General features: G+C 38.2%; 1 protein-coding gene across 6 annotated transcripts in view; it reads right to left on the bottom strand.

Annotated features, from left to right (window-relative positions):
- The window catches only part of DNAH7 (dynein axonemal heavy chain 7), a 276,184-nt gene that overhangs the window by 108,287 nt on the left and 154,769 nt on the right, over positions 1 to 13,128 (bottom strand). For all 6 annotated transcript variants that reach the window (XM_047873404.1, XM_047873407.1, XM_047873406.1 and 3 more), the window contains 4 exons: positions 9,772 to 10,102; positions 6,780 to 7,126; positions 4,971 to 5,151; positions 1,678 to 1,863 (listed from right to left, as the gene is read on the bottom strand). In XM_047873404.1, the coding sequence (XP_047729360.1) occupies positions 1,678 to 1,863; positions 4,971 to 5,151; positions 6,780 to 7,126; positions 9,772 to 10,102 (1,045 nt within the window). The remainder of the gene's footprint in view (positions 1 to 1,677; positions 1,864 to 4,970; positions 5,152 to 6,779; positions 7,127 to 9,771; positions 10,103 to 13,128) is intronic.

Here is a 13,128-nt window from a genome sequence, read left to right as displayed (position 1 = left end):
TTACAGATTGGCGTGGGCACAGCAGCTGAAGTACTGCGGGCCCCATTCTCCTAGAAGAATTGGAGTTGTCTATGTTTTATTTATAGAGAGAACCAGAAATTTTACAAAGGGGTTGATGAATAATTAACAACCACTCAGATGAAGCTTGGAGGGAGGGGATCCAGCTATTTATGGAGGGCTCTTGGTATCCAGAGGTTTTGATGCGAGAAAAGAACCAAAATTGTTGTGAAGGCTTTTTTGTCTCAGCTGGGTTTCCCAGAAGCAAACTCTGAAATGAAGATTTATCTGAAGTGATTTATTAAAGAAAGGATGTGAGGGGAAGCAGTAAAAGGACTGGGGAGCAGCTAGTAGAAGGTGAGGGATCAGCCAGCACTGTGCTGCAGGTGGCTTCAGCTGGTCCCACAGGGAGGGTGAGTTACTACTTAGAGTCGTTCCAACCAGCAGGAAGGGACACAGACTCTCATGCTCCCACTCCTGTCAGTCTTTCATCCAGGCCTGCCCTCGAGGGAAATCAGTCTCAGCAATTCTGGCTCTCCACACCCTGGGCAAAGTGAACTCTAAGAACCCAAGGGAAGTTTGCCAAAAAAGAGCCACAGGCGCTGGTTGTTGGACACGGAAGCTCAGGAAGCCAGGAGGGCATCTGGGCAGACAACGAGTTGCTACAATCACCTTCTGCTTACTACTGAATGGGAAACTTCCAATGGGGTGTGATCTGCCAACTGCCCTGACCCACGAGAGGATCAGAGCAGGACAGAATGAATTCATAGGAAGGAACTGAGACATCAGCGACTCATTAAAAAAAGTTAAAGTCTAGGTTGCTATAGAGAAGGGGGAAGAGAGGAGGCAGAATCCATCAAAGCGGTGGAAATTTGAAGCAGAAAACACAGTATTTGCCTTCTTTCTTTTCTTTCTTTCTTTCTTTCTTTCTTTCTTTCTTTCTTTCTTTCTTTCTTTTTAATGTTTATATACTTTGAGAGAGAGCATGTACATGTGCATAAGCAGGAGAGGAGCAGAGAGAGAGGAGAGAGAATCCCAAGCAGGCTCCACACTGTCAGCACAGAGCACAAAGTGGGGCTTGATCTCACGAACCCGTAAGATCATGACCTCAACACAAGTCAACAGTCAGATGCTTAAAGACGCTTAACTGACAGAGCCACCCAGGCGTCCCTTGGTATTTATTTTCCAAGGAAAGAATCCATTTGGTTCTAAGCCAGCTTGCCTTTTCCTCCCCTAAACTTTCAGTCTCTGAAGTGATTTTTGAAATGATCCATTACTGAAACTCATAGGGAGAAGTTGATTAAACACACACACACACACACACACACACACACACACACACACACACAAAGACATAAAAAATCCTGGTATCTTTATAGTTGTTTAGGAACTAAAATTTTATCATCAGGGTCTACCATTTCATGTTACCTTTTGGAGTCAATCTTTTTGTTTCTAAAACAATTTGATTTCAGAAGAACATTTGATATAGCATCTTCTGGCTATCAAGCCAATTTATAGAATAACTAAGATACACAACTACAAATCACTTGGAAACACTTCACTCCCCATACTTACCAAAAAAACAAAAAGCAAGCAAACAAAATCCTCTAAGATGAGATTAGTGCTGGCTATAATGAGAGGGTCAGGAAGAGACCTTAGAAACCAACTAGTATTCTTTACCTGTCGATAGTTAGATGTAAAGGCGCCAAGGTAAGCCACAACTCCTGAGGAAATGAGGATATCACCTGTCAGGTTGATGTACAACTGGCCCAGCTCCAGAGCTGTAAGGCTCCATCGCGTTTTCTCACCCCCAAGGCCTCCAATCAACTGCTCGGCTCGGTCTAGCTTTTTGCTGCACAAGTCAACCTTAAAAGAAAAAAAAAAAGTCAGCTTTTCTCAACATCCACAAGTAAAATAAATTGAAAATTCTGCAAGATTTTGCCCTCGGAGATAAATTATTTTTTTTATTTACAAACTTTCATCTGGAATTTTTTTAACTCTTTAAAAAAATGTGAGCTATGTCACTTTCCAGCTACGTCAAGACTGAAAACTCCATGACATGTTTTAAAATGTTCATAATAAAGTATGTACAATAAGCATGTATAATAAAGTGTATACAGTTTATGAAATTCATAATGGATATTCATCATGTAGTGCAAGAATATCTCTATTTTCTCATTTTTAAAATGTTTATTCATTTTTTGAGAGAGAGAGAGAGAGCGTGAGCAGGGGAGGGCAGAGAGAGAGAGAGGGAGACATAGATTCTGAAGCAGGCTCCAGGCTCTGAGCTGTCAGCACAGAGCCTCATGCAGATCTCAAACTCACAGACCATGAGATCATGACCTGAGCCGAAGTTGGACGCTTAACCTCCTGAGCCATCCAGGCACCCCAAGAATAGCTCTATTTAAGGAAATGATCTACAGCAGGAGATACTGCAATTTAGTTAAGTAATAAAGAACTTTCTCCCGAGTATGTTCTTCCTCAGTTTTAAATACTCTAAATGTATTTTGTTTCAAATATTCCATCAAAATCTTCTCCTCATCTAACTTATGGCTGACTTAATGATAATTTTGTTTAATTTTTTTAAGTTTATTCATTTTGAGAGAGAGTGAGCACGCACGTGCCTGCACAAGTGGGGGAGGGGCAGAGAAAAGGAGAGACAGAATCCTGAGCAGGCTCTGCTCCATCACTGCAGAACCCTAAGTGGGGCTCAAACTCACAATCTGTGAAATCATGACCTGAGCCGAGATGGAGAGTTCAATGTTCAACCAACTGCACCACTCAGGCACACCAACTTAATCATGATTTTAAAGGTTAAATGTTTAAAAGTAGTAATAATTTATGCTTACTTGCGAAGCATAATTTTCAAGTTGTTAAATTGTGTCAACCTTGTCACACACTTGCAATTAACCTTCAATTAGGACATCAATCAATAGCTGAGAGCCTACTTTGTGCAGAAGACTGTCAACCAAATTTGATTATATGTAATTGAGCAATGTGATTAAAAGAAAAAGGATAATTATGACGGTGGAAAACTTGGAGAAAAGCCATTTCAACCCATGCAATGGCAATATTCCAGTAGAATGCCTAAATTATTTTAGTTTAATTTTAAATGACTTAGCATCATTATTCTTGGATAAAAACAAAACTAAGTAAAAGTTAGCTTAAGGTTCAAAATAAAATGAATGACATGAAGAGAAGTAGTAAACAGCTGATAAAAGCAGAGACTTGTAGATTATTGTGGAGTAAGAATTTCGCTTATACTTTTTCCTAATGCATTAAAAAATTTTGTTTTAAATGTTTATTTATTTTTGACAGAGAGATAGAGAGAGAGGGAGGGAGGGGGAAGGGACAGAGAGAGAGGGGGCAGTGGATCTGAAGTGGGCTCTGTGCTGACATCAGTAAGTCTGATGTGGGGTTCGAACTCTTGAACCATGAGATCATGACCTGAGCTGAAGTGGGACACTGAGCCACCCAGACATCCCTCTTAATGCTATTAATATTGATATTAAAGGGGCACCTGGGTGGCTTATTTAGTTGGACATCCGACTTTGGCTCAGGTCATGATCTCGCGGTTTGTGGGTTCGAGCCCCGCATCTGGCTCTGTGCTGACAGCTCGGAGCCTGGAGCCTGCTTGAGTTCTGGGTCTCCCTCTCTCTCTGCCCCTCCCCCGCTTGTGCTCTGTCTCTCTGTCTCTCGAAAATGAATAAATAAATAAAAAAAAAAGCTAAAAAAATATTGATATTAAATAAAGGCTTTTAGACCAAAAGATATAAACTACTAAATTAGTTTATCTAAAGATAAGTTTAAAAAAGCAAATGGTATGTAATTGGTAAAAATTTTGGTACTTCCTAAATTTAAATCCTTTCTCTTTTAATTTTTCTTCTCTTAATACCTTCTGTCTTCCTAGTTTCCTTCTTCATTCTTTTTCCAATAATGTTTATAATCAACTGAATCATGTCTCAGATTACAATAGTTACCATCAGAAATTACTAAGTGAAAATATTTTAACTAAAATTTTTCCTCCAAAAGCAGATTTTTGGTCCACATATAAGTGTATGTTCATTTCACATGACCATGATTTCTAACATTTTATCATGAAAGATAAAAGTTTCAAACATATAGCAGAATTGACAATGTTTATAGTAAACTATATACCCACGTATTTTATTATTTAAACTAAATCTGACCACTTGGAAATCATGCCCTGTAATAAGTAATATTTCTAAAGATTAGCACAATGTCATATATTTGTACAAATACGGAATTTGTGGTTATATCCTATAGGAAGAAACAGTCTGCTACTGTGGTAAAGACAGAGCTATTAGAGTCAGACTGTCTTCATTCAGATTTTAGCCTTAATGCCTGGAAGCTGGGTTGACCACAGGCAAATTGTTAAACTTTCTGTGCTTCAGTTTCTTCAAAATGATACAAAAAGACTACCTCCTTCAGAAGGCTGTTTTGAGAATAAATGAGGTAGTACATACTGCTCCCAAAACAGTGACTTGCACTTAGTAAGCACTCAATAAACATTGACTGTTATAAAATACTTTGACTTCTTTTTCCTGGAACGTAATCAGATTTGAGCAGTTGTTTGTTACGAACATTTTCACCAAGGCAGAGCAATCTTTTTAGTCTTAGAATCATTTTCAGTGGACATAGTATGGTTCTTGGTATTGAGTTCTAATCTCAGCTGTGCCATTAACTCTTACACAGCCTAAGTCACTTAATTTTTTGGTTCTCCATTTCCTGATCTATAACATGGAGAATTATTTTAAAATTTCAAAACCGTTATTAGCTTACGGGTCATGCAGAAACAGGCAATAGTGGATTTGGCCTGTGGGCCATAATTTGCCAATGGCAACTTCCCCAACCCGGAAGAAAACAGGATTGTTGCTGTTATTTGCTACAAGAAACATCATGCTTATTAAAGTAATGAAGATTTTCCCATACTTGTCTATATTATCACATACCTGGTTTTCCAAATCTGCCTTCTTTTGTTTGTTTAGTTCCAGCGTATCCTGAAGCTTGGCCAGCTTGTCCTGAACTTCCTGTAGGGCTGCCTGCTTCTTTCTGAGACCATCCATCGCAATTTTAAGCTCCCCTTCAGCTGCAGCCAGTTTTATCTTTTTGGGAGCTACTATTTTTGCCACTCTACAAAAAGGAAAATTAGAAAGTCAGATATACATTTTATACTGTAGTGCACTTCCTATCACTGAATTTGCTTTTCTATCCTTACCAAACCTCAGAACATATCTTTATGCAAAACTGACCCTGATTCCTATAGTCTAGATTTCATCTAAGAATCAAACCTGACCCCAGCATTTAAGAAATGATGATTAAAACGGATACCAAATATGCACAACATTTTCAAATAAGTAATTTTTTTACTCACGGTAAAATATTAGATTATTGACAGTATGAATATTGGTGATTTTACAAAAGGAGAACCGTGTATTCGTGCAAAATATGACAGTTTTTGCAGAAAACATTCTGATTCGTTAGGGCTTAATTTGTAGGAGAGGGTGAGGTGTTTTATCTATGTCATTTTGCTTTTTAAACATTTTCAGAATATACCTTTAACTAAAACCAGCCGTCTTATAAATATGTAGGTTGGTAACAGCAGGGAAAATATAAGAAAAAGAATGGATCTAAATTATCGCCTATTGGGAAAATGGAGTCAGTGGTGTTAGCTTTCTAAATAAATGTCAAAATATTAAACTTCATCATTAACGTTCATGATCCAAAATATACGCAGTGTGTGGTATATATGCACAATTATTCAAACGGTGTAGGAGTTTGAAAGACTTCCTGTAACTGTTGCTCTTTGAAGAATAAACCAGTAATTTCTGTTTTGTAAAAGATATATATATATATATATATATATATTCTCACACAATCATCAAAAAAAGGCTCCTTGTCTCACAAAGAATATATATTATACTAGTGGTTTCCAAAATGTGGTCCAAGGCATGCTTCATCCCCTTCAGGGAGTCCATGAGATCCTCTAGTGTCCAACTAAAACGTCTGTGTTTAGGTTGTATTTTCTTCATATACGTCAACTGAAACAATATATTGCAACAGATTGAAGAAACAGATTGGCGTGTCCAGCTGTCTTCTATTGGACACATATCAAAGAGATTTACAAAACTATAAACCACCACTACTGTTTTCATAATTTTTTGTGTGAAAAATGTGGATTAAAAAAATAAGTTACTTATGTAACATGTAATGTTTTTATGAATTAATAGTTGTTCAAATTTCTCCATTTCATCTTCTAATATGGTAGATAAGCAAAAGGGTTTGGTGTCTTCAAGAATTTTTAAGAGTATAAAGGGTTCCTGAGTCCAAAAAAGTTTCAGCACACTCTATTATACCATATCATTGGTACAGTCTTGCCTCCAGTGGATATGTACACAGACAGCAGGTATTAGATGTGATTTTCCAAGGAGCCTCTCACCTGTATAGCTTTTAAGTTTTATATTCTCTAAATGACCAAATGGGAAAATAAAACATATCAGGGTTTTGTGGTTTTTTTAAATGTTTTTTTCTTAATGTTTTTATTTATTTTTGAGACAGAGACAGAGCATGAGCAGGGAAGGGGCAGAGAGAGAGGGAGACACAGAATCGGAAGCAGGCTCCAGGCTCTGAGCCATCAGCACAGAGCCTGATGCGGGGCTCAAACTCACAGACTGTGAGATCATGACCTGAGCTGAAGTCGGACACTCAACCGACTGAGCCACCCAGGAGCCCCTGTGGGGTTTTTTTCAGTCAGTACTTACTTATCATATGAATCCATTGCTATGACCCATTTGCACAGACCTTCAGCTGCCGTGGAAGCATTTCTAATCTTTTCTGGAACAAAATCTGGGTTTGGAATATAATGTTTTCTTATGATATTCATATAAGCTGCTGGAATGTTGTCCTTGTCATATTCATGAAGTGACTGTAGAAATCGGATGTCACCAAGAAGTCTCTTAGCTGGACCCCAGAAATCCTCTATTTTTTTTCCTGAACCTGTTGGGTCAGGGATTTTGTCAGCTTTGATGCCTTTCAAGATGCATATAGCTTCCATAACAAGCTTGACACCAGCAGGAGGACTCTTCATGGATTTTACCACTGTAATGTCCTTGAAATAACAACATGCTAAGTATGAGGAAAGAACTGTTTGTTTATGCATGACTTATAATCGGCTCCTATTTTCAAACTAAACCATAAGATACAGAAACTCATTCTGTTCATTGTGTAGAAATAGTGGCAGTGATAGAATTGTGCCAAAAAGCATTGAGAAGTTTGTCCCAAAGTTAAACATGAAAAAGAAAAGTGGAAAGATACCTTAATGTGAGATTACTTATGACATAAAGTCTACTTCAAAAATGCTTAAGAGAGATCTGACTGTTGCAAAATAAGAGTTTTATAGCTTCTTAAAAACTATAAAAGCAATAGACGTAAACGTTAGAAAATACAGAGAAATTATTCAAACAAAAGTCTCCTATAATCCCATATTAGCTAGTTAACTACTGGAAATATTTTTATTTACATTTCTTCCCTATGTTCTTCTGTGTATATATAGGCTACAAATTAGTGTATATGCTACATTTTGACCAATGGAATTATAGTATACATAACATAATGCTGTTTTAAAACTTTTTATATTTCAATAACAATATATAGCGGGCATCTTTTCATGCTATGAAACACTTCATTTTAATGGCTGCATGACCTTCTGATGTATAGATATGAACCATAAGTCTCATGCCCTATGTTTCTTCCTCTATTTTTTACTATTATAATTTCCATGCTGAATTAAGAACTTTATGTCTTTTGTTTTTAAAGCTTTGGACACATATTGACAAACTACTCTCCATAAAGTGTATAAGGATGCCTGTTTTACTACATATACCCTTAGCAACAATGCCAGGCATTCTGACAGGCAAAAGAAATATTTTAATCTGTATTTCTTAAAATATAAATGAAGTAGGATAGATCTTCATATGTTTATTGACTATTTGCATTTCCTCTTTTGTGAATTACTTCTTTAAATCGTTTACTCTCTTATCTTACGGCTATTTTTTTCTTATTGATTTTTAAGAGCTTTTCACATAGAGGCATATTAATCTTTTGTTTGCCATGTAGTTTAAATATTTTCCCCCCGTGTTTCTACACTTCTGTGATGTTTATAACAAAAAAAAAATGTGTTGTTTTTAGGGACTAAAATTTATAACTTAAAGAATTTTATTAGTTATGAAAAAACAGAAAAGTATCCAGAGCATATATATTACAAATAATTTTGCTTAGTTTTTTTTTTCTGATTTCTCTCATATCAAAGAAGTCCAAGGACCTAATCCACTCCAAGATATAAACATGACCTGCATTTTCTACTATTTTATAGTAATATAGCTATTTATATTTACATTTCAATCATTCTGAAATCTATTTTGAAGTGAGGTGTGAAGAAAGGATCTAATGGTCTCTCCTACCTCCACCCAAAAGTTTAGTCACAATTCTCAACACTACTTTTAAAAATCACCTTCATCTTGGGGCGCCTGGGTGGCGCAGTCGGTTAAGCGTCCAACCTCAGCCAGGTCACGATCTCGCGGTCCGTGAGTTCGAGCCCCGCGTCAGGCTCTGGGCTGATGGCTTAGAGCCTGGAGCCTGTTTCCGATTCTGTGTCTCCCTCTCTCTCTGCCCCTCCCCCGTTCATGCTCTGTCTCTCTCTGTCCCAAAAATAAATAGGGCGCCTGGGTGGCGCAGTCGGTTAAGCGTCAGACTTCAGCCAGGTCACGATCTCGCGGTCCCTGAGTTCAAGCCCCGCGTCAGGCTCTGGGCTGATGGCTCGGAGCCTGGAGCCTGTTTCCGATTCTGTGTCTCCCTCTCTCTCTGCCCCTCCCCCTCCCCCGTTCATGCTCTGTCTCTCTCTGTCCCAAAAATAAAATAAAACGTTGAAAAAAAATTTTTTAATAAAAAAATAAAAATCACCTTCATCTTTCTTAACTGAAACCCTTTCACATCTAAATTTTTATTACATTTCATCAAGTTTAAGACACGCTATTATAAAGTATAACATCGTAAGGCATATTATTAAGTATCACAAAAATAAAAAACCCAAAACACTAACAAACACTAACACATTATGTTATCACATCTATTGTAAGGTAGATATCAATTACAAAAGCGTCTAACTACGAGAAAGGTGCACCTCAGAATCAAAATACGTACTTAAAGTCTTGTGCTTGTGTCCACTGTTGTGCTGCGAAGTTATTGTGCAAAGTTCTTAAAAGAACAGAGCTTTCAAGGTAGGTTATAAAACTTGGCAGCTTTCTTCTCTTCCAAAATTCTTTTTAATTAAAAAAGTTGTTTTAATGTTTATATTAGAGAGAGAGAGAGGGAGAGACAGAGAGAGAGACAACATGAGTGGGGGAAGGACACAGAGAGAGGGAGACACAGAATCCAAAGCAGGCTCAGGCCCTGAGCTGTCAGCACAGAGCCCCACGCAGGGCTCCAACCCACGAACTGCAAGATCGTGATCTGAGCTGAAGTCGGAGGCTTAACCAACTAAGCGACCCGGGCGCCCCTACTTTTCCCAAATTCATGGGCGCACGCATTGCTTTTTTGCCAGGTCAATCAGGCAATTCTTTCGCCAATTTGAAAATGATTTCGATTCCATTAAATGTGGAGACTAATTGGGACAGACAGACCAGATGGTAGGCCACAACGGTAAACACTCTCAGGCTGTGATGATGCGTGTCTTCAAGAGTGTCACCGTGTTCTCACCTGTGCCGTGAGAGTATCAAGGGCAGACAGCGCCGACTCTAATATCGGCAAGGCCCCCGCCAGGTCAGCGTCACACTCGTCTTTGATGGCTTTGGCGGCCATAGCTTGTTCGTTTGCTATGGTCTCATCAGCTTTCACTATTTTTTCAGTTTTGGCGACTTCCGCCGACTCCCTCTCGATGACTGCCATCATTTCATCCACCTCTTTGCTGGCAACTTTTAATTGTGGATGTAGAGCTTCTAACTCAGATTGCATGGTGGCTACTTGGGATGCAGCGGAATCCAGTTTGTCCAAACCCACTTCATACCTCTTCTTCATTGTCATTACTTCACTGGGAGCAAACAGATAAAACAAGGTTAGGCATCAAGTTCTGTATCCTTTAAGGAAAAAAAAAAATTCTTGAGCTTTGCAGAATTTTTCCAGACATAACTAAGGGAGCAGTATGAAAGATTTTCACATCACCATTTGTCAAAAAATATGAACTTTAGAAGACTGCATTGTGCACGATTAAGAGCCAAAAATAAGCCGTGCTTGTTTTTCTATTTCCACTACCTAGCCCAATATCCAGGCATGTAACAGAAATTCGAAAGTTATTCTGTGATTTATTAGATACTAGGCATAAGGCAAGGAGTGCTCTTTATCAAAATGAATGGCGTGCCCTCTAAGTTTAGTCACTTTGGGAAGTTTATTACTACAACACTGATGTTCCTTAAAACCTTTTTACAATCATATCTTTCAAATAGACCTCAGAGACCGAAATATAGGACTTTGAATGCTTGCAAAGGTGGCTGATGATTTTAAGAAGTTTCAATATCTTGAAATAATTTTTTATGAAAACAAAAGTGACAAATAGGATAGATAATACAACTCAACACTTTTGTGGTACAAAATGACTACAAGGTAATAATACTTGATTAGGAATATAGTAGTATTTTAATGTGCTTTAAATTTTTTATCTGCATTCATATATGTCTCTGGATAATTATCCATTAAATGTAGAGAAACTCTTCTTTATAATTTGTTTCTTTATATCTATCTATCTATCTATCTATCTATCTATTTAGAGAAAGCATGAGTGTGCACAAGTAGGGGAGGGGCAGAGGGAAAGGGAGGGAGGGAGGGAGGGAGGGAGAGAGGGAGACAGAGAGAGAGAGAGAGAGAGAGAGAGAGAGAGAGAGAGAGGATTCCAAGCAGGCACTGCACTGTCAGCACGGAGCCCAGTGCAAGGCTTGAACTCACCAACTGTGAGATCAGGACCTGAGCCAAAATCCATAGTCAAATGCTTAACCAACTGAGCCACTCAGGTGCTCCTAATTTGTTTCATTTTAAGTATTTGATATACCACAATGTTTCAAAGTAAAAGGTGACACATTTTTGAAATCATCTTCAAAAAGGAGGTTGGAGTAAATAACAAACCAACCTGATAACTGTCTAAAAGCAGAAGCACGCCCTTCAGCTGAGGGCTTATCTGATCCAAGCTGGAATAGGTTAACCAGGGGAACATTAAAAAGATGGCCACAGAGGGATTAAAAAAAAAATTTAGAAGTGAGGGTATGCCAAATGGCTAATAGACACATGAAACAATGCTGAACATCACTCACCATCAGGGAAACACAAATTAAAACCACAATGAGATACTAGCTCACACCTATCAGAATGGTTAAATTTAACAACTCAAGAAACAACAGATGTTGGCGAGGATACAGAGAAAGGGGAACCCTCTTGCACTGTTGCTGGGAATGCAATCTGGTGCAGCCACTCTGGAAAACAGTATGGAGGTTACTTAAAAAGTTAAAAATACAACTACCCTACCACCCAGCAATTACACTCCTGAATATTTACCCAAAGGATACAAAAATATGGGGCACATGCACCCAAATGTTTGCCCAAAGTATACAAAGGGGTATATGCACCCAAATGTTTACAGAAACATTATCAACAATGGCCAAATTATGCAAAGATCCCAAACGTCCATCAACTGATGAATGGATAAAGAAGATGTGGTATGCATCCACAATGGAATATTACACAGCCATAAAAAGAATGAAATCTTGCCATTTGCAATGATATGAATGGAACTAGAGTGTATTATGCTAAATTAAATATGTCAGTCAGAGAAATACAAATGCCATATGATTTTACTCATGTGGAATTTAAGAAACAAAACAGAGGAACAGAGCGGAAGGGAAGGAAAAATAAAATAACATAAAAACAGAGAGGGAGGCAAATCATAAGACACTCTTAACTATAGAACTGAGCGTAGCTGCAGGAGAGGTGGGCAGAGAATAGGCTAAATGGGTGATGGGCATTAAGGAGGACACTTGTTGGGATAAGCACTGGGTGTTATATGAATCACTAAATTCTACTCCTGAAACCAATACTACACCACATGTTAACTAACCTGAATTTAAATAAAAGCTTGGAAGAAAAAAAAAGAAATGGTGAGGGTATACCATGTTTTGTCATACGTTGTTGATTCCCTCTGAATCAGCAAAATACTTGACATAATGGGAACTGAGGGGAGTGGATACATGATACCGTATTATCTGTGAGTCTGGTTTTAGTTGAACAAAACAGGAAAGGTCTCACTCCTGCCGGCATGAAGAGTTTTCATATTGTGGCTCACCCCATGTGATGATTTGCTAGCTAAACTCTTGGTGTCCTGGCAGTTGACCTGCTTGCTTCTAGGTTACCATAGTGCCTGGCTCTAAAGACATCTGAAGGCATTAGCCATTAAGGGAAGAGTAACCACAGGATGGGGATACTGGTTGAGGTAAAGGAGAATTTTTTTTTATAAGAGAGGAAGATTTGAAAGGCCAAGAAGAATATTGAAAAAATTCCTAGAAAATTATTGCTTTCAATCCTCCTATAACTTTCTATCTCATTTTCATAATATTTCTTTCAGTTAGGATGGCCTTAAACCTTGTGAGTGTACAATCAAATAGAGATATAAGTGACCAAAATTTATTTTTTAATTTTTTTTTACATTTATTTATTTTTGAGAAACAGAGTGAGACAAAGTGTGAGTGGGGGAGGGGCAGAGAGAGAGGGAGATACATAACTGAAGCAAGCTCCAGGCTCTGAGCCGTCAGCACAGAGCCTGATGCGGGGCTCGAACCCACAAACTGTGAGATCATGACCTGAGCCGAAGTTGGACGCTCAACCGACTGAGCCACCCAGGCACCCCTAAGTGACCAAAATTTAATCAGACTCTCTAAAAGGTGTCAATCCTCCTGGATGGGAAAATATGGAAGAAAAAAAAAAAGGCAAGATTCCTTTAAGTTAAAGATCATAAGATCTACATGAAAAGATAATTATTTTGACAGCCAAAGCAATTATAAAATTCAGCCAATTCAT

Source organism: Prionailurus viverrinus, chromosome C1 (genome assembly GCF_022837055.1).
Source record: "Prionailurus viverrinus isolate Anna chromosome C1, UM_Priviv_1.0, whole genome shotgun sequence".
NCBI lineage: Eukaryota > Metazoa > Chordata > Mammalia > Carnivora > Felidae > Prionailurus > Prionailurus viverrinus.
Note: the sequence above shows the minus strand (reverse complement) of the source record. Positions and strands in the feature narration are given on the sequence as shown.